We start from the raw sequence: 26,779 nt of genomic DNA, 5'->3' as shown, positions 1-26,779 counted from the left end.
CAACCTTTGGTGTAGCACGGTACAGACCCCCAGGGAGGGGGAAGCAATTTGTTAAACAAAACTACCCCCACCCCCCACCGTCGCTCAAAAAAAAAAAAGACCAGACCGATTAGGGAGTTAAGGATACACAACAAGACCGTCGAAAAAGCAGTAGATCTAGTAAGCAAAACAACTGTGCACCTGCACCACACTTTTTTGTACACTTTTTCTCTGCCGTTTGTTTTACCCGGACTACCACATGAAATTTCCTAATTTCACGTTTGAATGAAGACGTAAACAAACGACAAACTTTTCTTTCTTGTTTTTAAATTTGGAATTGGGCAGGAGAATCTGTGGTTCTTGAGAGGAAATATTTGTGTAGCTTTCGACAACGTGTGAATTGTTATAAATTAAGGATATTCATATTGCTATCAATGAGCGGATGCCTTAGAAAACAAATAATTTATTTCAACAGCTTTTATGGCTTGAAATTGGTTGATTTCGAGCCAGTTTGGTGCTTATTTCCGATTCACAAGGCAGGAGTGCCTTTGTTGCCGTTGTAAATAAAGGCAACCTGTTAGCGAAGAAAACAAATCAACAAATAGATTATTAAAGGTTTTGAAAAGGCACTTGTAGCGTCAGAATTCAAGACTGATTGATCACGTTAATTTGTTTTATATATCTTTTGGCACATTGTTTAATTCTGGGGGGGCTCATGCTCCCCCTTCCTTTTTGCAACGAGCCTGGATGTAAAGGTGACGGAGGGGGGAGGGGGGGTGGGAGAAGGTCGGATATTTTGATTTGTTTTGTGGGCGCGGTCCCAACAACTAGAGGTACCAAATCATTTGATTGACAGATAATTCCTCTCATTTCTTCCGGCTCGAGCACCATACCTCTGACAGAAGTTATTTTAGCCCTCTAACGGCCACCAGACCACCCCCTCCTCCCCCCTCGTGGATCACACGCGACGATCAGTCACATTTTAAGGTTGGGCCATTTTTTGTAAGAACCTTCTTTAAAAGAACAACGAGGCAGAGATAAACTAAAATATTAGGAGCATACTCATTGCACAAAGTTAAGAATGTTTCACTTTGACTCTGCTTATTAGAAACGGGTAAATAAACTTTCACATAAAACGATCCAATTAACTTCCTGGGTTAAGGAGTTTTTTTCGGAATTTTTTTGTCGGGGTCTCCAAACTCTAACCCTACTTCAGACCAAAACAAAAAAATTTGCGCTAGCCTTTTTCAGATCTGGAATCAGTTTTATTGTTTTTTTTTTTTAAATTTATTTTAGATAAAACTAGTGAGCAGCACGTCTGCGAACTCTTACAGTTGTAAAGCGGTTTATTTTCTCCTACTCGTTTCGTGCAACTAAAACCAATCGAAATGTTAGCGTTTTTTTTTTTTTTTTTAATTTTTTTATTTAAAATACGTTATAACAATTTATGCATTAGGTTCGGCTCATAAAAAGTTCGACGTCTGAATCAAAGCCGTCCCAAAGCCGAAGTTCTCGGCTGAGCCAGGCGGGAAGAACGGCTGAGCCGTTCCAAATTGAAACAGCCGTTCTCAACTTATTCAGACGCCGAACATCACGAAAATCTGATGTCATTTCAAAACCCAAAAACGCTTGTCTGACAAGAGAAACAAAAAAGAATTGTCTAGTTTTGATATAAATTATCACCCCAGCACAATAAAACTGTCGATCAGTGCCTCTGGCCAGAGACAGAGTAGGCCGGTATGGATTGAAACTTGGAAATGTTAGGGTAATATTTTTCAAGTTCTCGCATTTTTGTTTCCAAAATGCGCTAGAACAGAGTACGAGTTGTTCCTGTCAAGAATTGAGTTGATTTCTCTCCTTTCGTTGTTCCAGAATTATTTTGTAGCAAAGTGAAGGTTTTATTTCACCATTTTTAACAAAAAAAAAAGGTCAAAAACCCCATGATACTGCCCCTTTAATTCGAGGTATAAGGTTTGGCTCATGAAAAGTTCGGCGTCTAAACAGGACCTAACGCACACTTCGTCAGGGAGTTTTACAATACAAGTGACCTGTATCTATACCTACATAAAAGACTAAAATAACATTTTTTGTGCGCGACATACTGTTGGGGCCCACAGCTAAAAAATTATGTCACGCACAAAAACTGTCACACCTTTTCGCCTGTTTCCTAAATGTAAATCTGCTAGCGCAGGTGCGGTTTTGCGTAATGTAAAATTTATTTTAGTCTATATGCAGGTCACTTGTATTGTAAAACTCCCTGGCTAAGTGTGCGTTAGTCACACGAAACGCGTACGAGAAAATAAATCGTTTTACAACTGTAAGAGTTCGCAGACGTGATGCTCACTACTTTAATCTAAAAAAGAAAAAAAAATTAAAAATTCTGTTAAAGCCATACTCGTTTCCAGATTTTAAGACCAAACTGGCCAAAACTTATACCCTATTCCTGACCGACACGACTCAACAACCATACCCAAATCTGGAACAATCTTGACAATTCTCTACAAACCTCAAAATCGACCTCTTCTTTTAAGCTTTACGTGAAAATGCATTTTGTTTTTTTTTTTGCAATTGGACAGCAGTGATCTGTCCAAGAATTACTGCATGCAATAGTCTGAGACGATCTCTCTCTGATTCCCAAACAAAGGTGGTTGAAAACACTCGGCTGTCCCTCTTTTTTTGTTCTTCTTCTAATTACTTCTTGGTGGAATAACTTTTCCTCGTGTTTGAAAAATTACTTCAGTGTCAATGAAAACTCAGTGCACATTAAAGCGTTTTCAGGTCCTGAAAGTCGACTCCACATTTTTCCCAAGATTTTTTTCCTATTTCCGCCCTATGTTAGACAAAGACGGCCTCAACACTGTTTTTCCAGAAAATGAAATCTCGTCCCTGCCCGCCAGGCTCGCCGACGCGCTTTGCATCTTACTTACGTAGGGAAACAACTGCATTCCGTTACCACAAAGCGGCGTTTGAAGGAATTGAATCAACTCAATTCGCGAATTCTTTTCTCACCGCTTTATTTGCACTAGGCAGCTTGTTAAAGAAAACAAAAACAAAAAAACCAATAGCTCTTTACGGAACACAGACGTACTTCTTGCCCGTTTTTTTTCCCCCATAAAATGCGTCGGCGCCTGAGGACTAATCAGAAGCAATGCCAGGTCCACAAAATGGCGCAGTTTTGAAAAAGTGACTACTTTCCCCTTTTGGCCGTCTATACACAACCAACACAGCGTTTACGGTCACGAAAAAAAGTTTATTCTTACTCTCAAGGCCCGTTTACACGCGTGATTCTGTCGCACTTTTTTTAATTGGAAGCTTTGTCGCGCGCAAGTTGCAGTTTCAAATCACCTCTGTAAATTAGAGGGATTCTTCGAACATCTTTGGAACTTGATGCAGTCTTTCGCGGTTTCTCAGTAACCGCGTACAGCAATATCGAGCAGAAATCGTAGTTGGTTTATCCGATTGGAAGACAAATTACAGCGAGGGTACAGGTTCCATCAAAAACGCACGTGCAAACCGACCGTTAGAAACCGTTTTTCTGTTCCAGTGTGGACAGCAGAAAACCAACACTTTGTGATCATTGTCATACCGAAAACGCCGTTTTAGTGTGCAGGTTCAGCCCAAAAGGGAAAAAAAGCTCCGTTACGAAAAATATCGGCTGGGAAAATTTCGACACCAAAGCAAGGGAGCCTCACTCAAACAAAAATAATCCACTCAAAGCCCAAGGTTTCGTCCAAGGGATTTTTCCTAGGCTAATTTTGGTTCTTGTGGCCCAAACAATATGCAAACTATTTCGTTAGTTCACAGTTTTCTTAAAGCATTTAAATGTAACCCGCTCTGGCGGGTCAACCGCAATGCTCTTATTCTACTTTCAAGAATAAGAGCCGTGTTTATCTCGTTATTGTATTAACGTATTTGTCGGTGAAATAAATACTTCGCTCGACTTGAAACACACTGAGTATATGCCGGACGACATTCCAACTTTCCTTAGAACTGTCCAGTGTTTCCCGAGTGTTTTATTCCGAAAAATTACACGCAATACCTGTAAAGCTTTGTCAACTGCTTGCCTAAACGATGAACACAAGGAAAGAATGAATAAACAAGGAAGCAGACATTTTTTCTTCTACCAAACTCAATCGCTACCTGCCGGGAAAAGGGCTATAAACAAAATCAACAGTGCTGCAATCACAAACCATTCACTGAGAGAATTCCGACTCCCAAAATTTCAAATCCCACAAAAGTCTCATGTAAATTTTCCCGGAGACCATTTCATGGGATTTTAAGAGTCCTTTTCGCAAAAGAACATTTTTTTCCCTTTAGAAGCGCCGACATGATTCTTTGAATCGCAATAGGCGGTAAAACGAAGGGTGCCACCTTCAAACCCAACTGTTAACTCCTAAATGGGCCCCACGAAATCATTTTGCTGTTCATTGTTGATGCTTACTCGGATAGGTCCTTCCCAAAAGAAACAAATCTAAAATCAGTTGATGTGGTTCTAGCTTTCGAGTCTATGAATGAAATCCTAAAATGCGACCATTCAAATGAAAGCTGCTGAGCAGTATTTTCATGTGGTGCTGTTTAGTATCCTGGACAAGGTGGTTTCAGCATTTTGTTTCGGTTTTAAACCATGAAGTGTGAACATTCACATGGAAACTATTACGCAGTGCTTTCCGGTTGTAATATGTATTATGTTGCACAAGATGGTCCTAACTTTTGAGTCTGTGGAAGAAATCCGAAAGTGTGACCACTTAAGTGAAAGCTACTGAGAAGTATTTTCTCGTGGTGCTGTTTCTAACTTTTGAGTTTGTGCCGAAAATCCCCAAGTGTTTCCATTTTAAATGCACTTTCCTGAGGTGCTGTTCATTATACTGCACAAGGTTTTCCCGACTTCTTCAGCATGTGGGAGAATTTTGTAAGTGTGACCATTCAAATGAAGTGTCACACTTGATCACCATTGAGCAGTAATTTTCTGTGGTCAGGTTAATTTTCAGAACTTTACGAGACCATTTTTGAGAAATTGTGCCTGATTTTGGCACAGGCAAGAGTAAAAGGGGTGAGTCAGGTTAACAGAATCATTGAAGATCAGCAACCAATCAGGAAACTGTAGTGCAGCAACAACGCCAACTAACAGGAGTCTGCAACAGCATGGGCTCCTTCGATGTCAACAGCATAAAACAGCAAAACACGGCAGCCGTGGTCACAGCATGACCAGCCAACTCGCACAGCAAGTATAAATAAACTGCGCCTACAGAAAAGGCCAATATAATATGTTTAACAACAAATACTTTCATCAAACAGCAGAGGAATAATGAAATGCATAATGTGCCATTCACACCAGCTTAGTTGTCTGAGTTAAACTCAGTTTATAACAGAAAATAAGTGCTGAAATGCTAAAATGCTGGGTTTCATGCCAGTTCAAGATAAGCTCTCATTTTCAGTTGGACTGAATTATGCGAAATATTTCCTGAGCACCTTTTTAATATAAGTCGGTGTGAATGGCATAATGCTAGAAATTAACTGCATTAAATTAAAGCACTACAACAAAACGTAACAACCTTTGTTGCTTAATATATGTTCTCCACTAGTTTATAAGACAACTGCTTTCTTCCTTGCCAGTAACAGAAATTGAAGTACAAAATACTATGCAAACTTATCAAAACAAATTATGATGAAGTTCATAAGAATTTGTGTTAAAGAGTGAGGTGTAAAAATGTTTCTCTTGTTTTTCAAGTATACTGGCACCATCTTGTGGTTCAACTAAAAGAGGGCAATCACATATGCTTCTGGCAATATGAGAAACAACAAAGGACATTAAGAATGCTCACTGAAAATGGCAATGGTGTGATGAAACTAAATGATGAATTTTGCCTGTACAACATGTTATAACGGCTGATATTTAGTGACGAGTTTACAACACAGGTGCTGCACAAGTGCAGTTTCCTTTACTATTTGGTAACCCCACATAGCATTCCCTAGGCCAAATAACGGCCACTGGTAACAACTAGGTATTATCCATTATCATCTAAACCCTGGCAATTTAACTCCTCTAAATTACATTTACATAACATACAGTAGCACTTTATAAAAGATCTCTTCAACGGTCAAGTCAATGCATCTTTAACCCAACAATCAGCAAAGAGTTCATCCCATTAATCATGATAAGTTAGCCAACAGTTCAATAACAAGTCTTCCACTCTACTGAGAGTGGAAGGAGAGATGGTTTGTAAAGGGTACCGGTAGTCGGGAAATTCAAAATACAATGGGCAAAGGACAGTGTTCTTTGCTTTCAACCAGAGTGTATAGTTTCTTTTTTAACCCCTTCTTCACCAAGAACGTATATTTATGTCCTATGTTGTATCACTCAACAACCACGGATGTACATATACATCCTGAAGCAAATGAATTGCTGAGACTCTGGCCAATCAAGGTGGTTTGCAAAAATGAACTTTTTGTTGAAAATGGTCTAGCACTAAAAATTATCAACACTGCTAACCAGATGTAGCTGCTTTAATTTGTTTGGGAAGAAATAAGGGAACATTTCAAAATGGCGGCTCCTTCACACAAGCGCAAGATGTCATTAGAAGGAGTTCTCATTCTTAAATTGTTACCTATCCAGAATCTAGTGAAAATGATTTTGACAATGTAAGTCATTTTACAATCAGCATGTGTTCAGAAAGTCTTCCCCAGGTGATTAATTCTGACATTGACAACAGTGGACAGGCTTCAATCAAAACACGAACCAGTCACTGAACACAACCTGAGGTTGTGAAGAGTATGATGTGAAAGGAGAGGATGAGCAAACCACAGTCACTGATACAACTGGTTAGACCACATTATGTTTGATTTTATCTGTAAAGATGATGTAATTATGAAACTCAATACAAATTTTAAATGGTGGCCAGCTGTTGAGGATAACAAGCCCTTGTGGGGAAGGGGTTAATTAAGAACTATCTTCAGCAATGTTTCTACAATATACATGTACATAGCTATGAATAATTCCCACAAAAGTCTAAAAATTAACATAATTTCCAGCTAAAGGGTGAGCTGAATGGGTATGCAAACCAACACAGTATTTGTAAAAGACGACTCTTAACAATAGTAATCTTTAGGATCTCTACCTAAATAAGAAGAATGCCCAATCGCTCCATGCCCTGTACTGAAAGTTAAGTCCCCTTCTCCAGAACAGCAGCAAAGCCTGGAAAAGAATACTTTAAAACAGTGATTACTGCACAACACTCAAACTAAAAACACGAAGAAACTTTTAGTCATTCCCGTCGTTGTCGGCTCCGTCATCATACACATTGTCGTTTTCTTCAAGGTTACCACTTAGCCCACTGGTTCCTCTATCTCTGTCAGGGCTTAACGACCTTCTCTGTCTGGGAGATCCAGAGCGTGATTTGGACTTTCTGTTCCTAGGTGACCTTGAGCGAGAACGGGACTTGGAAGGAGACTGCCTTGGTTTTGAACCAGATTTAGAGCGTGATCTGGAAGGAGATCTTTTTCGGCGAGGACTCTTTGATCGAGATCGGCTATCTCGTCTTCTTGGTGACCTTGAGTTGCTTCGACGAGTTCTGCGGGGTGAGTGAGAGCGAGATTTTGAGCGGCGCCTACGGGGAGATTTTGATCTTGATCGACGATCCCTAAGAGAGAAAAAAAGATATAACTAAAAATTAAATACAAATACCACAGAATATCACCTGATTCCTACCCAAAGAGACTGCAGGCCAAGTTAGCTAAAATCAGGGGATGTGCTGTAAAATTGACACATTGATAACAAAGCATAGAAAAGCTGGAGACATTTTGCCATTTTTTTCCTCAACCCATGAAATTACATAATAATTATTGATACAGTGTATCACAGGATATCTGTTGACAACAGACAACAAATATTTTAGTGCACCATGACCACAATTGGACAGTGCTGCAATGCGTTGAACAATAATTCCAGTTATGAAATAGTAAAAAAACCCCATAAATTTTAGCTAAATTTATGGCCAAATTTTCTGACAGCCCCACAGATTAATAATTAATGTGTGGGGCTGTCACTCATACTCCATTCATCATCACCATTTTTGGATGAGGGTTAGCATGACGGTGATACAATACAGCTTTTACTTTTAAACCACCTAAAAAAATTATGTGATATGTGCCCAATTTCAGGAGCCAACATAAATTTTATTTTTTCGGAATTGCTGCACTCTAATATAAAACCCTGTTGGTTATAAGACTGCTTGTTGTAACTTCACAGGTTTCTTGGGCCTTTCTGGGAAAGTGACAACTGTATACTTTGCTACTCCTCCTTAATGACAAATTTTGTCAACAGATTTTGGGTGTCATATTATTAGAATTTGGTCAGATTTTGGGTGTCATATTATTAAAATATTTTTGCATATCAAACTCAGTGTTAACAAAAGCTTATATCAAGTTCTGGTGATCACGCCCCCACCAATGTCTGACTCAAGAACACCTAAGATTTGAAACATTTCTCAAGATTACTCAAAAACATTTAAACGGCGATCAGTTGTACCAACGAATTAAAAAAAATTAATATTAAAGCTATTGTGTAACAGGTTTTGAAATGCCAAAATCTTAAAATTTAAGGGATCAAAATCCAAGTTTACAAATCAAGTTTGCGCAATATTTAAAGACGATCAAAGGTCATTTCACGCCAGTGTGAGAACAATGGGTCCGTACTCTTCTACGCATGCTCGGATCTCGATTGTACCGACAAATTCGGATAGATCGAAAAATTTCCTTTATTTTGGTATATAATTTGGCTTGTTTTCGACTATTTTGGGTGGGTCAAATCGCCGTTAAAGTTGGAGGACTTCTGCTGTTCCTATTATTTTCGCTCTGCGGATCTGTGAAGGCTGTGGGAGATGTATCGGACGATCAAAATAATGGATTTCGCCACCTTTCTCTACATGCAGTATCATCAAGTAAGCTATTCATAAGAACTTAAATAAATCAACTGTCTTGATTTTTTTCAGACACGAAATAATGAATTAAATTTTCATTGCTTATAATCTCACAAAAATTCTTATCCCGGTCGTTTTTATCCAACTTTAAGCTATCTTCTCTACACAATTGCCAAAATTGAATGAAGAGGGTAGTGGCGAGTCTGCCTTCGCTGCAATCGTGGAAAAAATCTTTCAAGAAACGGGCATTCGCAGTGTTGTTGTGAACAACCGAGTCATAAATGCCTTTCAAAAAAAGATTAGGTCTCTGTGTGCCAAGCTCAAAAGAGTCAAGAAGAAAAGTGTAGGTTTCGGTGTCAAAAGGATCATAAACAAATGGCGTGACCAAACTTTAATATGAGGTGAAGATATTTTACTACGAACTTGACAAATACGTTATTGAAAAGGAAAATTAGGATTTACGAGAAACAAAAACGAACACGAAGTTCCATCCGCTGGAAAAGATTGTTGTCTTCGATCAGATTCACATGCCCGCCACTCGTCGCAGCGTTCACTGTAGCCAACGCAATTTCGCTTCCCAACCTTGTCCACAGGATATAGTATTAGTTTACGGTCGGTTGTTTTCACTCGTCTTTTTTCGGTAAACCTCTGATGAAAAGACTTATTTCGCGTATCGTTTTGGTGCTATGATCTCCCTCTTTAACTCTTCCTGTCGCCATCGCTGCCATGTTATTTGTTTTCATCTAACCTCTTGCGCTTGCGCAATACCGAAAAATTTTGGCCGTGCCAGACTGGACGCAAATTAAAGCAAATGTTCACGTTCATGGGAGATAAGTTTGATATGAAGTTTTTAGTTGGGGAAATTGTTTTTGTACAGGGTTAACCTCACGATTTCCCTATTCAGGATGTTTTTGTATTTGTGTTGAAGCCTCCTGAATAAAATGTTATGTTATGTTATGTTATGCCGCAACCGGGGTCCTTTCTTAAGTGAGGAAGAGAGAGGCCCTGGGAACGAGGTTGTATATTAGGCTAAGATGACCACCAACAGTTCTATATTTTTCTTGGTAAAAAAAAGTGGATAAATACAAAATTTACCATCCCTATAATTAAGTCAAAACCTGAAATTAGGCTAGATTTCTGTACAGCACAAAACATTAATTACGTATACATTTACGGCTCAAACTTAATATTCACGCTCGGGTATTTGCAAGAAAGTTAGTATGACAGTGGTGCATGTATAATTAATATATGGGGCTGTGCGGAAAACAAAACAATAATGGGCTTAAAACTTAAAGTATTTTTACAATCCAGAAGCCTTGAACACTCTTTAAACTGATATTCCTTGAAAACTAACTCTTACCTTCGCTTTGGCGATCTCGAGCGAGAGCGATACCGTGAGCTGCTGCTGTACGAACTCCGGTAGCGATTGTTACGCGGTTTATAAGGATCTGTAGGTCTTCCATATTTCGCCATCTGAACACGAATTTCTCGTCCATCTATGACTTTTCCATGTAGGGAATCCATTGCATCTTCGGCGTCACGTCTCTCGTAGAAGCGAACAAAAGCAAACCCACGCGATTCCTGTTTGAAGCGATCTCGTGGAATGTAAACGTCACCGAGATCGCCGTATTTTGAGAACACATGCTCCAAATCTCCTATAGTCGTGCGATAAGTAAGGTTATCGACTTTTAAACTTGTCATTCCCTCGATTTCGGGAGGACCACGCTTGCTGTCGAACGAGCTCATCTCTGTAATGCAAGTTACTACTCGTAGCAATCCAAAATGGCGCCTTCTCCACCAGCACGTGTTGCATAAAGTGCAATAATTAAGACCCCCTCTAAGGTTTCGCACCCAGTTTCTGAAACACAAAAAAGCGCGGACAGCCTCGTTCCCAGGGTTAGAAGTATTTTATGCTGCTATCAATAAAATTACTAATGCAACTAATGAGTAGTGTCTAAGCAACAACCGTGGACGATAATCCTGCTGGTATACGTTGGATCAATTGTTAATCTGATCGGCTTAACAAATACAAATGATAAATAGAAGCAGAGACCGATACAACGTAGAATTACGTTTTAATATTTCGGCTGGCCAAACCAGCCTTTTTCAGGTACAATGAGAATTTGCATTGGGACATGCCCATAAGCTTATATAACAAATATTTGCGCAATAGCGGAACTACGTAAAACTAAATTGATTGACAGTATAAAATATGAAGCAAATGAAATAATAATAATAACAAAAAATAAAAAATAATAAAAGGAAAAAAGCTAGTAAATTTCTTCGCGAATATTGAGGCCATGTGGAAGAAGTGTTCTGCCTTTTGGGATTAAAAAGGCTTCCCTGGCCTTACTGATTGAGTCTTGGTTAGAGTAGACTTTTTGTATGGAGATTAATTGCATGCCTTTAGCGGTGTGGTTAGGAGCGGTGAGGAAGTGTTCTGCGGCTGTGGTGGGTTTAGATTTAGTGTTAGGGTTATCTATGGTGCGGCGGTATTCATTAAAGCGGTCTTTTAAGCGTCGTTTAGTCTCTCCTATGTATTGTAAATTACAGCGGTTTAGGGTTACATTGGATCATGTAGATTAGATTTTTAGTCTCACAGGTCAGGTTAGATTTGATAGCGCGCGTTTCACCGGTGGAAACATCGAAACTTTAAACTAGACAGATTTGCCCAACTAAAGAGGCCATCAAAACTTTTTCGAAAAAAATTAAGTTTTTTTTTATTTTTATGACCAGAATGCCCCCTTAAAAATATTACCATTTACTGCTCTCGTCTGACCGCTGCAAAAAGGTTTTTCCAAATTTACCTGTTGTGGTCTTCAGACGATCTCCTAACCTACGTGACTTAAGGGTTTCGGCTAAACTTTCTTCTAACTTAACTAATCCCCACCCACAACTCCCTCCCGGCTCCTATCGTTGCGGTAAAAATTGTGCCACTTACCCATACATTTCCGATGGTCTCACTAACTACACCATTTTTTCCACCGGTGAAACATACCCTATCAAATCTAACCTGACCTGTGAAACTAAAAATCTAATCTACATGATCCAATATAGCCGCTGTAATTTACAATACATAGGAGAGACTTAACGACGCTTAAAAGACCGCTTTAATGAACACCGCCGCACCACAGATAACCCTAACACTAAATCTAAACCCACCACAGCCGCAGAACACTTCCTCACCGCTCCTAACCACACCGCTAACAACATGCAATTAATCTCCATACAAAAAGTCTACTCTAACCGAGACTCAATCAGTAAGGCCAGGGAAGCCTTTTTAATCCCAAAAGGCAGAACACTTCTTCCACATGGCCTCAATATTCGCGAAGAAATTTACTAGCTTTTTTCCTTTTATTATTTTTTATTTTTTGTTATTATTATTATTATTTCATTTGCTTCATATTTTATACTGTCAATCAATTTAGTTTTACGTAGTTCCGCTATTGCGCAAATATTTGTTATATAAGCGTATGTCCCAATGCAAATTCTCATTGTACCTGAAGAAGGCTGGTTTAGCCAGCCGAAATATAGTAACCTTTAAAACGTAATTCTACGTTGTATCGGTCTCTGCTTCTATTTATCATTTGTATTTGTTAAGCCGATCAGATTAACAATTGATCCAACGTATACCAGCAGGATTATCGTCCACGGTTGTTGCTTAGACTTTACTATATTTCGGTTGGCCAAACCAGCCTTCTTTAAAGAGAATTTACATTGGGGCATGTGCTTATCATGGTTTTAAGTATTTGCCGTAATGGAACTACGTAAAGCTAAATTGATTGACAGTGTAAATGTTAAAGCAAATAAAATAACAAAAATATAAAAGGGAAAAAATGCAAGTAAATTTCTTCGCGAATACCGAGGCCATGTGGAGGAAGCGAGTGTTCTGCCTTTTGAGGTTAAAAAAAAGGCTTCCCTGGCCTTACGGACTGAGTCTAACGACTAAACGATGCTTAAAAGACCGCTTTAATGTACAGCGCCGCATAATAGATAGCTCTAATACTAAATCTAAACCCACCACAGCCGCAGAACACTTCCTCGCCGCTCCTAACGACATGCAATTTTAAGTCTACTCCAACCAAGACTCAGCCCGTAAGGCCAGAGAAGTATTTTTAATCACAAAAAGCAGAACACTTCTTCCACATGGCCTCAATATTCACGAAGAAATTTACTCTCTCCAGAAGACAATCTCTGTTGTTGGCCAAGACTCCATGGCGGTCATTTTTGAAGAAAAATGCATAATTCCATGTCATTACCATATTCCGACTCTTCGTCTCTAAAGACCGGACGTCCCGTCTCTTTATCAGTTAATTTTGGAGCAAACATATACGGTTCAGAACATTGAAGAAATTTGAACAAAATTAAATCCTTTTGCGACTTTTATCTCAGAGGAATGTCATGAGAAAGTGACTTAACTATAAAAATAAACTCTAAGAGCGAACGACGTTAAAGAGTTACCTTGGAAACGTTAACCCGCGGTGGAACTCGATAGGAGAGGAAGTCCGGGTAGAAGGAGACCGGAAGTAGAGCTGAACTCTGACGAAATCTGACCAAGACATTTTGACAGTCTGACATTGAATATTTTTTTCCATAGTTCCAGGATGTTTTGGAACTCGTACTAAATTTTGAGTTATTTATAGATCCACGATGCCAATAAAGGTACATGTAGATGGTAAAAGGCCACATTAAACGGCTTGCTGAGTGTTGTTTAAGATTTAATGCTTAGAGCCGGGCCATCTCAGAAGTTTGGTCTCAGTGTGACGATGAAACAAGGTGAATCCGGAAACCAAAACGAGGTAAATAATCGCAGCTTCTTTCAATTAAGTTTCAAACCGAAACTTTTTCATTGAGTACCATGAAAAACTTTATAACAAGCGTTGCTTTGAACAAAATTAAATCCTTTTGCGATTTTTATTTTGTTCAAAGCAACTGTTATACGTGCAACAGTTGCTTACAGACTAACAGCTTCCGAAAGCGGACACTTCCCCTTAGTTGACACTCATTTGTGGTCGCACACATACATGCTTCATTATTAACCTCCAGGGCACTCAGTCATGGTACCATCCACACGAATCAAATTGCTCCTTTTATTCAGTTAAACCTGCCATATATCTAACGTCTGGATACCTTCTCCTAAGTGGACACTAGGAAAGCTTAAATACTCGTATACTTTTAGACTCCCATGAGGCCGTCAGCCAGATGAAACAAAATTGCAAAGTTACCGCTCCGTATTGGTCGGGCCATGAACATTATAACAGCACAGGGAAACGATAGACGAAAAAACAAAGATATATAAAATTACAAGTTTGCAAAATTTTAACCTGTATCAACTCAGTTCCCATAACTGCATTGCCTCTGCTAAACAAACGGGAAGTTGCACTGGTTTGCACGGTCCAGTTTGCACGTACAGTATCGGAAGAACTTAAAATAGCTAACTACGTAGTTCTATCAAGATCCTGAGTTGTTAAAAGTATCTAATTATGTAATCCCATCTGATCAGGAGTATGAACAGTAATTCAGTAATAACTGAGTTGGCTGGCCTCAAACTGAGTCATACAGTAACATGTTTCATTGCTCGGCGAATTATTCGCCACTGAGTGACAGCTTTCCTGTTCACTGCATCTTACACTTTTAGCAGCTTTGTGGAAAATCTTTTACCAGAAACAGTCGTTGTTCATGTTTTTCATTTGCATTTAGCTATTGAAAAACCACGAACTTTATCTGTTCGGATTCTTAAGCTGAGTATAAAAAGCTTCAGAAAGTTTTAAGTGATTGATTTTTCACTGGGACCTTCTGACTTTCTGAAACATTTGGCCAGTGTAGCCTAATTTTGTTAAAGAAACTCTGTGAGATTTTAGCTGTGCGTGGACTTTTCCTTGTACCCAGACTAAACGATAACTTGTCTGGAATGAAAATATGAGGTCCCCACTTTAGGTATAAACACAACCCATTAACATTTTTTGTATATAAAACGTCTAGTGCCTTATGATTTCCAAAATGATTCGCACAGCAAAGGGTTAGAAATTGCTGGTCCCTAATGGCGAAGCAATCATAGATGTTCGGTTGTTTTTAACAGATAGTTGTCTCTTTTCCAATTGCAAAGCATACACAAGATATTATTTAAAATATCATTGTCTAAAATAAGACTATCAGATATAAATTTAACCTTTGTTCAAGACTGAGGCCCACTCGCGTCGAGTACAACTCAATCGTTTACTGGTAAGAATGCGGGAATACAGTGAACTGTGTTCGACTTGAAATCATGTCACTCTGCTCTCAAAGTGAAATATGCCACTCATTACCTATGTTTTTATTGAGTTTATTTACCCGATTTTGCCAGTTTTTCTAAGGTTTGACTTTTGTCAAAGAGAGAAGGCAGTGACGAAAAAATTCTGAAGCCAAAACAGGCTTCAAGTTCCAGCTTTAGGCTTTGTTTCGTCATCAACATTTGCATTCAAGAAATACCGAACGAGCAGCTTCGAATTTATCATATCTTAGGATTTTTAGGCAACGAAAATATTAAAGACCGAAAAAGAGGAAGGACGAAGAAAAGCAATTAAAAATGTATTCACATGCGTGTATGAAAAAATAGCTGGGCATCTATTTAAAACAGGATATTGAAATTGATAGAGCTTTCCGCTTTGCCTGGGCCTTCCTGTTTACGGAAGTGGATAAGAGCTTGACGATTGAACTTGACAATCGACGTGTGCAACCGGACTTTTGACTGCCATTAAAAAGGCAGTGTTTGGACTAATATATCTACTGCAACTAAGCAACAATGACCAGCTTTCGGCATTGCTAACGCTTTATCTGTTCACGATTCAACTAAACGGATGGACTCAGAACCGAGCGCTGCTGAGATATATACACATAAAATTAAGCGCAAAGTTTGGTTCTAATAGAATTTTTCTCGCATTCGGGTTGAATAAGGATTGAAAGAAATTTACTGTTATTATACAAAGAAAAAAACACGAACGGGAAAAAGCCGTGAATATTTATACTGAACATCAGCGCTCGCAAAATTTGCAGCTTCCTGCGAAATCTTCCTTTCGTCAATCAGCCTGGAGTTTTAAACGTGATTGTGTGGTCTGTTTCGATCGTACGGAGTTGGTAATGATAAAGTTTTAAATGATTTACACCCACCACTATTAATCCACCAAAAAGTAACGGAGGGTAGTATACAAATTTAATCATCATCGGCGCTAGTTTTCAGCGTACGGATAACTTCGTCAAATTTAGTTTAAGAAGTCACCACGATTGCTAAGTTAGCTTCAAACGCCCTGCGGCAGCGCTCTAATTAATGCGTGCAAGAGAAGAAAATTGTGAAACAAAAACCCAAAGAGATCAATTGTAAATTGTAATCATCAAAGACATTCTCTTGTACCTTATTTTCTGAGTTTTGCAATATCTTTTCCTGGCATTTTTAGAATGAAAAGTGCGGAAGATCTGAATGTGCTTTACTGATGCCCTGCTCGTTGGGAAGTAGTTTGTTTTCGTTTTGCGATTATTTCAGAGCAGTGCAAATTGTGGAGATCGATTGTCTTTGGTATAATACGTCTATAATGGACCTTCAGGGTAACATGATTAAAGACATGATTTTGAATATGCAGATTTTTGGAGCGGAAGTTGAAAAATACGGAACCCCTTGGACATCACGTCGATAGGATATGATAATTATCATTTTCCTGCAGACCTTCGAGAACATATGTACTCTTTCATTCGCCACGAAACAATCAAAATTCTCAATAAAGGTTCATCCTGCGACGAAATACACGTTTTCTCATCGATAAATTGGAGCAGAGGAGCCACAGCAGTGTATACCCCCATTGCCGTCTTTATAACAGGAATTGGATAACATTTCGGTTTGTGGATTCTCAGGTAAAACGACTGGTTCTTGCATTTTGAGAACGATTTTCTGTAATCTTATCCCGCTTTACTGATTAACCATCCTGCGGATGATTCGAGAAAAGCCACAGCGATTTTTAGGTTAAAGGGAAGCTGTTAAGGAAGACGGCATATTCAATTCCTGAAACGCTAGGACATTTCAAAAATTATTCGCTTCTGATCGTTAATTCATCTTTAAAAGAAAAAAAAAAACAGACAGTAGGGAAGGATGAAGTCATCGTATTCCTGAGGAAGAGGAATGAAGTCACCAATTAATGGCATCTGTTTTTGCACAAAAAAATCCTGATGTGCAGACAATGGGTATATATAAGTTGAGAAGAAATTGAGTTCAATCTCCATAATAATATCAAGCTCTCTCGGTATCAGTAAACCAAGGATTTCGGCATTTCGAGGAAGCACAGTTTCACTTGCACCACTGAATGTCTCAGTCTTCCTTTGCACCGCTTTACCGACGGCAGCCGAGTTTAAAGGTACTTGTAAATGTTTCACAGGCTTGCGTTCGGTCCCCAGTTTAGTGGAGATGCCTTAAAAAATAATATCTAACTAGCTTGGACACTGATGTAATGTCGACAACATTTCTTTGGGGATCGCAATAATCCTTGAAAATCTTGATCGAGAATATAAACAGTCTCTTTCCACTGGCCAAGGAAGACCTCCATAAAACTATAATTGCATATATTGGCATTTACTGTACATGAACGAACAACAATAGACAAAAATAACGCTGTGGTACGGATAGCGTAGGCCGCGATCGAATTTGGATATCATTTCGCCCTCGCAAAAGGGATAATCTATGTAAAGCGATACTGATTTGCTAAATTTAAACATGAGAGGCGTAAGGCTAAGGGCGTTTTGATTCAGTCTGCTCGTGGCTGTCGGGCAGTCAGTCACTGCTCATATGCAGTTTCTCATATGCATCTCTATGCAGTTTCAAGGTAAAAAAGGAAACCTAACAAAGTTTGGCAAGACAGGAAAGGAAAGGAAATGCCAGCGGGAATTTCACAATACGTTTTGACAAATGTAATCCATGATTCAAGCCCGATTTTTTTTCTCTTCTCTTCTCTTCTTTCTTTTTTTCCTTTTTTCGAATGTAAAGAAGGTACAGAGCAAATATCGAATAAATCGGTGCTCGCAGTTTCTGTCTAATTTCCAAATACAAACCAAGCGACATTGTAAATACGTAGATTTTAAAAGAAAAAAGGTTTATGTCCATGTATTTTAATTTCTTATCCAGTAACTGAAATGAATATCTTACTCCGCGCAAAAAAGTCAGCACAATTTTCTTTTAGCTGCAGCCAGCATTCGTTTCTTTCTTTTTCCCCATTTACTGTTTATTTTCACTGATAAATCTTCCAGTCGAAACAAACAGATCAGATCCACAATTTTTATACGATCTTTCCGCGTATGGTCTTCTACATAAGATTTTATCACAACTTTATTATAAAAACGCAAGGCTTAAATTTGGTAAAAACGCCCTCTCTATTGTTTTCTCTTCTTTTGGACCTAGGCGACAGTTGTGTTAGTGAATGTACCAAATGCAAGAAAACAAATTTTAAAATTGTATATTTGGTTGCTTCAAAAGGAAGCTGCATGACACTGCAGTATGGTCTGTGGTCGTAAATCTCATCCGTTATCACCAGGTGCCACGTATAGTAACTCTATTTACGTCGCGTCCACAGCGATCCACTGAAAAACGATTGACTGTTTTCTCGAACAAATCACCAAAAATTTAGAACAGTAACTCCCGACTTAGCGCAACTCAAAGATTACAGCGGATATCATACCCTGGTACCAGAGTTTTTCTGCCTTTTACCTCGTTCTCTCCGCTTCTGGGGATTATCCTAGGTAAAAACCTGCCAAACTCACAAATGACGTTAAACAATGGAAACAAAAGGCACAAACTCAGTAGAACAGTAGAACAATGGTTTGCAAGGCAACAAAAGGTAAGGAGGAAAAAGAAAGAAAGAAAGGTTTTTGCAGTGGGTTTCGTTAGCTTCTGGGCTCAGTTGCTATTCTGGTCTTAGAGGTTTTCACGCCTTTTGAGAAGAAAGAACTGAAGAAGAAAGCTACAAACCAGTGGAACCCGAGCACTCAATTTAGTTTGACAAGGAAGAGCAAAGAGAAAAACCTTCGAAATTAAACTCATAAGGTAAACCGGTTATATCTACTTTTCTTTACGAGGAATCTGTTAACCACTGATCACAGGTCATTTTTTTATTTTCGCTGCAATAAGTTTGAATAGAGTAAATTTCAACCCTTTAGTAACAATTTGAACACAGAAAAGACGAGAGTTTGGAAAATAGGAACGCCTTCTTGCTTATGATGTCATAGTAGTTTTTAAAGTGATTGGAAATATTAGTCAAAGGCATATTTATCAAAGCTGTTTTCATTTCTTTTCAGCTTTTTAGTTGAATTTTCCGGTGTGGTCGGAATTAGTCGTTACTATTTCAGCAGACCGATCCTTGAGAATCCACACATATTTTTATGACTCACTCGCCCGCTCTCCAGATTCCCTTTCCATTATCTCGGATCTTTTTCTTCAAAGAACGCGTTCGTTTGTTTTCAATGCGGTCCAAAATATTCAGTATTGAGCGTGTGACCTTAGTAGTGTGTAATGCTACCGTTCTATTACCGATCTACACTCGCTTTCTTTTTTGAATTGTATTTTTCTCAGCCTTAGCAATTTTTGGTAAGTGACTCACCGAATATCACGAAAAGTTTTACCGTAAAAATTTTCTAGCAGCACGTTTTACCGAAACATTAAAATAACCGTGATGTTGTGCGTGCCACAGACCACTGGGGTTAATACAATGTCACGCACGAATGAGTGGGCATCGTTTCAGGCTATCAGCCCTTCTGGTACTTGTTCCGGAAATAGAATTTCTTTTGCTATTTATTGCACCATAACTATGATTGCACATGAAAAAGTTCTTAACTTTTGCTGCTCATGGCTTAATCAAATTCCTTTTATTACATTCCTTACAAAACCCCAGTTACTATCTCGATTCCGGGGACAAACTATGATTACACACAGCATAATTCCATTCCCCGAACTCCCTGGAGCATAATTCCTTCCTCCGCAACCGGAAGGAAATTGCTTCTCTGAACGTAAGCAAAATTCACGCAGAAAATTCAGAAAGTTGTCATTCCTTCTGAGTTGGTTCAGAGTTCTATGGTTCTGCAATTTGTTTTGTGTCACAGCGCGTAAATACAGGTTGCTTGTAATTATGTTCCGAGTTTGATTTAAATTAATTGAGAACTTTGCACCTTACATTTAATGCACCACATTCACAGCTCGCAAAGATTTTCAAAATTTCAAAGACAATCTTTGTAACTTGGAGATTTTTACCAGTGGCGGACAATTTTGTTAATCGACTTGGTCTTACGTATTTTAAAATATCCCTTATTTTTCGGAGATATTGGCATAATAATGCTGCCCTAAATTTCTAATGAAAATTAAGTGGTGTATTTATGTATATATGTATCCATGTTTTATATATCTATATATTTATATACGTACAAAGTTCTATGCAAACGTGAGTTCATTACTTGAAGTGGGACGCTTCAGATTCTTTCCCAAACCAAGCGCCTCTAAAAATAATCACGTTGGAAATTTACGGAATGTTCCGGGCTTTCAAGAGCCGTAGAAGCGTCACGGGTAAATGATTAGCTGCTTAATGTTTCTGTTACGAAATCTCGCTGTTTCTCAGTTAAAACGAATCTGAGACAAAAATTTCGCAATTCCAAATAATTTAATTATGTTATGTTGCGTGAGCTTATGTTTGCTCTGGTGTAGGCTTATTACAAGCTGGTTAATAAACGTTAAAATAAACTAGAATGTACTATTCCATTTCATTCTTTCTCACAAATTTCCATTATCAGATTAGTTCCAGACATGTAAATCTGCTAAATTTAAGTTACCCTTTATACAGCGCTGGCGGGGGACAACAGTGCTATTATTCTGCCCCCGAAGGTGTTTTGGATACCCCCCACAATATTATTGTTCAGAATTGATACTACATACATTTATCCTTCCAAGTATTTCTTTTAAATTCTTCTTGGTTTTCATTTAGAAGACAATTTATGATTATGAACACGGATTTTCAAACGATTTAACCTAACCCTTTCAGTTCGCGGCAGCGGTCACGTTTTCGAAGACCCCTTTTTACGTCATCAGTGACGTCACTGGCAATTCGAGACGTTTCGGGAAATATAATCACGGTGTCAATCACGGTAGCTCTATTTTGGATCCGTGACACTAGCTAGGGGATTTCACAAATGAACTTATTTAATAACAGTTCGCTTTTAGGTTGAGAGCAAATTCTTATATCAAGGAACAAATTAAGCTGTGAGGAGAACATATCTGGAATATGGCCAGTACTGTAGCAAACGAGAAATATCGATGTGAGCAATGCATGGAGCTACAACGTTCGTTGGTAAAGACTTTAGGAGAGAAACGTGTTTTGCTATTACGGTTACAGAAAGAACAGGGGAGAATAAGAAAGCTCCTGAGGGAAGCAGAAAAAGGAAAGAAAAGAGATGGGGAGGTATGCAGATTAGAAAGAATTGCTTCAAAGATATCAAATGGCCAGAACGAACTTCGCCAAAAACTCCGTGATAGGATTATTGCGTAATTGCTTTTGGAAATCAACAACGGTGTAATTCAAAGGAAGCGACGAAGGGCCAAACTGAAAGTTTAATTTACTATTCTCGCTATAAAAGCGAGTGTTTTACGGTATAGGAAATTTCAGGTTCTCCATTTTTGTTCATGAAAAGTTATATAAGCAGACAGGAGCTTACGTAAGAAATATTCGGTGATGCGATTCAAATTCGTGAATTTTGGCTTGATTACTTGTTAAGTTAAGGGTGAAGAAAACAATGGCGTGTTATTTATCCCAGCATCGAAAACGTGAAACGAAACTTTTGCTTTGAATGAATAAGCTCATTTTCGAGCGAAAATGGAGCTTGCTTGTGCAGACGTAAGTTTTGGTTTTCTTTGCGTTTTTGAAGTGTGACACAAATTGAAAGGTTTATATAAAGAAATGGGGTGTATCTAGGGGAGGTTTGGGGGTTTGGTCAAAACTAGAACGTAAATCTCCAAATAAGTCTATCTTAATAATGTATTGTCTCCCTGCCCTTACAAGGGAAAATAGCAAACAAGAGGGAAAATTTTTTAAAATGTTTGTTTTTTAGAAAGTTTATCAATCCAACACCTACATTTAAGCTTATTTAATTCAGGAATTATTCAATTGTTATTTTTAATTGTTTTTCACAAACTTAGGAGCCATCCAGTTCAAGAGATGTTTTAAGGCCACCCGGCGAAGGTAGTGGAGAATTTTGTCTAGAGTGGCAACTGAATGAGGTTAGCAGAGATATAAAAAAGTATTTTTTTTATACATGAAGGACACAACGTATTTAAGTATTGTTACATTTAGAATAACCAGAATCAAGGTAAAGTTCTAAAACCAACATATTTTTAAATCATACTTGATTACACACGGATAGCACAAAAGCCAAATCCAATATTTTTTATTTTTAAATTTTGAAATACCTTTAATTTCACTTTCTGCCTATTAAGTATACAAAATACTTAAAATATACAAGCTATTTAATTTTGATTGACTTGGCTGGTGTGCAGCTTTCAGTATTTGCTGTTGATGCCCTGCATGCTTTGCACCAACAGAAATCCAAGCCTTGTCTTGTGCTATAGGGTAGTCACATGTTCAAGCACTGGCACTGTACTTGCATTGTCTTGTTCAACAAGCATATGCAGGTCAAATGATAATTTGGTGCCAAGTCAAGTTGAAAATTTTGATCTTCATTCACTTACAGCAGTATTAGTCTTTTTGGATAATTTTGTGCTTAGTTTATGCTATCTAGCACAGGAACAATCCCTTCAATATTAGTTACAACTATTTACCTTTTGTAGCCGTTCAACAACATCTGGAGCCAATAAACATCTGCTAAAATATATACAGGCCCTTCTGCCCTCAACCTGTTAATGAAAAATGTAGCCAATCAGTTAAAATCCCTACTTGGCGCCAAGACTTAGGGGAATAAAACAAAATAAATTGTACAGAGGTTTGTATAATTATGAATAATTAATTAATTTTGTTTCATTCCCTTGGCCCAGAGCCAAGTTATAATTTTAAGATATCAAAAATTTGTCAGTCGCGACTGTATATTCTAACCAAGCATTTTTATTTTCAAGGTTATGGAAGTCAATAAAAAGTGGAAGGAAGAGTATGACGCTTTGAAGCAACAGTATGAAACAAGAACTGAAAGTCTTCAAAAAGAATTAGATGCGACCAAAGAAAAACTAGCAAACGCAGAGACACAAGTGCTTGCACTTGGATCTGAGGTCACCAGACTTGCTGCCACTCTTAATCAAATGTACCAAAGAGAGGGTGCTTCTTTGCCATCAGCAGTTAGCTTGGATGATTATGAAGTATTCAAACAACAGGTATGTGTGATCCTAGGACTGGACAGAGTGTAACATCACTAAGGCTGGTTTTTTCTAGTAACAAAAGGAAAAATGTATGCATAAGGACAAGCACAAGTTAAACAGAGTGCTTCTCATTTTACCTCTTTGGAATTGATGAAATTTTAGCAGCACACAAGAAAACAGTGCCAATATGGTCCAGTTAATGGTGTAGCTCGTCATAAATTCCTCTTTAGCTCGTTACATGTAAGTGTAGGGCATCAAACCGTTGTCAGAAAGATCAATGCTGCAATATTATTGTTATCATTTTCATGTTGATGACAGCCAATTAAATGCTTAACATTTAATTACGATGCAAGGTCTGTGTTAATTACTAAAATTGAACTGGCATCCAGTTTCAAGTTTCAATGTATTTTGATAATGATAATGACGATGATTACGTTAACAATGACAAGGATGATTATGGCAATGATGATGACAATGATGATGACAATAAATTATTATACAAATTTAAGCATTCCTTTGTGTTGTGGTGTAATATTAACAGGATGTTTAAATTTGATTGCAGATTCAATTGTATAAGGAAGATTTCTCAATTGAGCGAAGGGACCGTGAGAGGGCACAGAGTGAGAAAGACTGTGTTCAGCAGCAGCTCAAAGATGCACAAGAGATCATTGCTACACTCACACAAGAGGTAAATTAATTTACCTTTAAGATTATTAGCAACCATCATGACACTTGTGATATCTGGAAAATCTTTGTTGAACTTTGGCAAAAAGTTAACTTTAGAAATGTGTTGAAGTCTTTTCGTTTCTTTAAAATAACTCACTTACTATAGTTTAAAAAATTGTAATTTAAAGGGGAAGTATCACGAAAATTTGCTGTCATTCCAAAACCCAAAAAATGTTTGACTGTTAGCAGAAACAACGAAATAATTGTCAAGTTTGTTAACAATTATTATCACCCCAGTGCAATAAAACTGTAGATTAGTGCCTCTGGCAGGCCGGTTTGTATTGAAACTTGAAAAATATTAGGCTAATGTTTTTCAAGTTCTTGCATTTTTGTTTCCAAAATGCGCTAGAACAGATCACGAGTTGTTTCTTTCAAGAATTGAGTTAATTTCGTTCCTCTCGTCATTCTAGAATTATTTGGCAGGTGATTGAAGGTCTTATTTCATCATTTTTAACAAAAGATATCAAAAACCCCATAATACTTCCCGTTTAAAAGCTTATAAGGCACAAATATCTATATAAATATATTCAAATATTTAAATAGGTGATAATTAAAATGAAACTTATCTTTAGTGGTAATTATAACTTTTGAATTTATTTTTGAAGGTTGATATCTACAAAGAACAATTAAATGAGAGTCAAGAAGAGTCTCGACGGCTGCGTCGTTACTCTGATCCCCGCCCACTGCACACATCATGCCCTCAGTTGCAGATCATTTACCCAGTAAACGAACCCCCAACAGCATCACAGAGAAGATGGAGACAGGAACAACAGAGGAGAGTAAGTAGTATGAACTACTAAATTCTCCTCAATGTTGTTTTGTACTTTCTATTATTTTTGTAGGGGGGAAATTATTTGAATCTTAAGTAGCCTGCAAAGGCAATTTAGGTGGAAAAGGCACCTACACTTGCTGGCTAGATCTTAAACATTGTCTGTATGTCTTAATAATTCCAAAATTTGATTTAGAAGTCCCTTAATTTGGGATGTTACCTGGCACCATTCCAACTCGCTCTGAATTATTGCAAATCCTAACAATTTCTCAACACCTGTGGTGGTAAATTTGCAAATTGATCTAAGAATCATTTTGGTTTCACCTTGACCCTGTTATTTCCTTAAATGACCATGCATATTCTAGAGCTGCAAATGTTATTATCAATAGTTTGTCATCAATTATTGCTGAATAGGATCGGCTTAACCTATCCTGTGAATAAAATTTAAATTAAGTGTTGAGGAAGAATGTCAACATTTGAAACTGATAATAAATGGCAGAATTTTTGTTCTCTCTTTAGGGAATCTTGACAAGAGGTGCAAATCAATACAGTACTGCACCCTCAAGTCTGTTTTATGGGGGAGATGTTGAAGTGGATGACAGAAGAACTTGATTTCCTTTATGTAATCAGTTTATCTGCATTATTAAATTATTATTTAGTCAGTTATATACATTAATAATTATTAATGAACTCCTAAAATAACCACAGTTAAGTTATTGGAATTTGTAAAGAAATTGTATTAAAAAAGTTGCAGATCCTATTGACTGCACATTACAGTTAATTGACCATGTCAGGTTTCAGCTTTCTTCATGTGCCTAGAAACTGTCTGAGTTCCTCAAAATACTTTAAAAGGGGATTGGAGGGTGGGGGAGTTGTTAAAGCCACTATTAATAATAATTTGTAAGCAATATGAAATACATAGTATGACTCAAAGTCCTAATTTTTCACTCCATTTGATCATTTGATCTGTTTAGTTTGTGTCTTGTTGTACTAATATTATGCTGACCACTATCTAAAAATTACTATTAATTTTATTGTACATAAAATGGAACTTACTATACCATTTGGTGATTGAATGGATCATACTGACTGTAAGCTTTGTTATGTTTTACATTTCAACTCAAGTTTGAACTTAAAAGTTTTCATTCTTTATAATAAGAAAGCCACCATTCATTCTTTTTGTGCAAAGACATTCACTCTTTTTTATAATAGTAATAATAATAATAATAATAATAATAATAATAATAATAATAATAATGATAATGATGATAATAATGATAATGATAATAATAATAATAATGATCCTCTCCACGAGAGGGGCTTTTCAGGGATAATGAAACAAACTCAAATAGAACATATCATGCTTAAGAATCCCAGCTGGCAGGAGGCGCACAAGTGTGGCCAAGGAGTTGAGGAAACAACTCCAGATAGTGGTCAGAATGGGACTTGAAAGTGGAATCACTGGATTCTACTTACAACACTCTAATCACTCTCCATGCTTCCTTCTCTTCTTGGATGGCATTTTGAGGCAGATGATGTATAAATGAAACCATTCTTGTTGTTTGTCTGAGACAAAACATTTTGGTGATCCAAATACATATTATGATGCTGTGCATCGTCAATAATTATTAAGAACATTATATAAGACATGCTTCTTGTAACCTCTCAGTTCAAAGATGTGAAATCTTACTACAACACTGTAAATTATAAAAATAAAACTGTGAATGTTTCAAATGGTTGTTATGTCTGTAGTTATGAATGTTCTTTACAAGTGACCAAAATTACTGGTATCTGAAATAATACGTGACTATCAAACTTAAGTAACCCAAGTACTTCCCAGGCTCTCCAGTGGATAAAATGCATATTTGGAGTACATTTTATCCACCGGTTAGAGTTATCTGTTCTTCAATCAACTGGGGCCTGGGAGGCACTATGCCCTCTCAAAACCTACTTGAGTACCCCTCCCCCCCCCCCCCCCCACCCAGTATTTTTTTTTTTTTGCAATTTACATCAGCAACTTTGAGCCCAGCCTTT

At 37.8% G+C, this 26,779-nt stretch overlaps 2 protein-coding genes across 6 annotated transcripts; one reads left to right on the top strand and one right to left on the bottom strand.

The window, feature by feature from the left end:
- Positions 1-4,535: 4,535 nt before the first annotated feature.
- LOC146457990 (uncharacterized) lies at positions 4,536-10,701 on the bottom strand. 2 transcript variants are annotated; one of them, XR_014858324.1, is made up of 3 exons: positions 10,255-10,701; positions 7,095-7,616; positions 4,536-5,221 (listed from the first exon to the last, which is right to left on the bottom strand). XR_014858324.1 is itself a non-coding variant. In XM_085091175.1 (2 exons), exons 1-2 carry the CDS (start codon positions 10,638-10,640, stop codon positions 7,238-7,240), a joined length of 765 nt encoding a protein of 254 aa, XP_084947301.1. In that variant the 5' UTR covers positions 10,641-10,701; the 3' UTR covers positions 5,223-7,237. The 2 variants fall into 2 exon arrangements, 1 of the variants encoding a protein (XP_084947301.1); XM_085091175.1 differs by lacking the exon at positions 4,536-5,221 and having other exon boundaries at positions 5,223-7,616.
- Positions 10,702-17,200: 6,499 nt separating this feature from the next.
- Positions 17,201-26,479, top strand: LOC146457989 (uncharacterized). Of its 4 annotated transcripts, none has more exons than XM_085091184.1 (6): positions 17,201-17,272; positions 22,084-22,164; positions 23,014-23,265; positions 23,813-23,938; positions 24,582-24,755; positions 25,265-26,479. In XM_085091184.1, the coding sequence occupies exons 1-6, from the start codon at positions 17,222-17,224 to the stop codon at positions 25,355-25,357; spliced, it is 777 nt and encodes a 258-aa protein (XP_084947310.1). In that variant the 5' UTR covers positions 17,201-17,221; the 3' UTR covers positions 25,358-26,479. The 4 variants fall into 4 exon arrangements, with proteins under 4 accessions (XP_084947310.1, XP_084947309.1, XP_084947308.1 ...); XM_085091183.1 differs by lacking the exon at positions 17,201-17,272 and adding an exon at positions 21,039-21,238; XM_085091182.1 differs by lacking the exon at positions 17,201-17,272 and adding an exon at positions 21,041-21,349.
- The last annotated feature ends 300 nt before the right edge of the window (positions 26,480-26,779 follow it).

This window comes from Pavona decussata, unplaced genomic scaffold (genome assembly GCF_977016875.1).
Source record: "Pavona decussata unplaced genomic scaffold, jaPavDecu1.1 SCAFFOLD_234, whole genome shotgun sequence".
Lineage (NCBI taxonomy): Eukaryota > Metazoa > Cnidaria > Anthozoa > Scleractinia > Agariciidae > Pavona > Pavona decussata.
The sequence above is the reverse complement of the archived record's forward strand: the minus strand, read 5'-3'. Positions and strand labels throughout refer to the sequence as shown.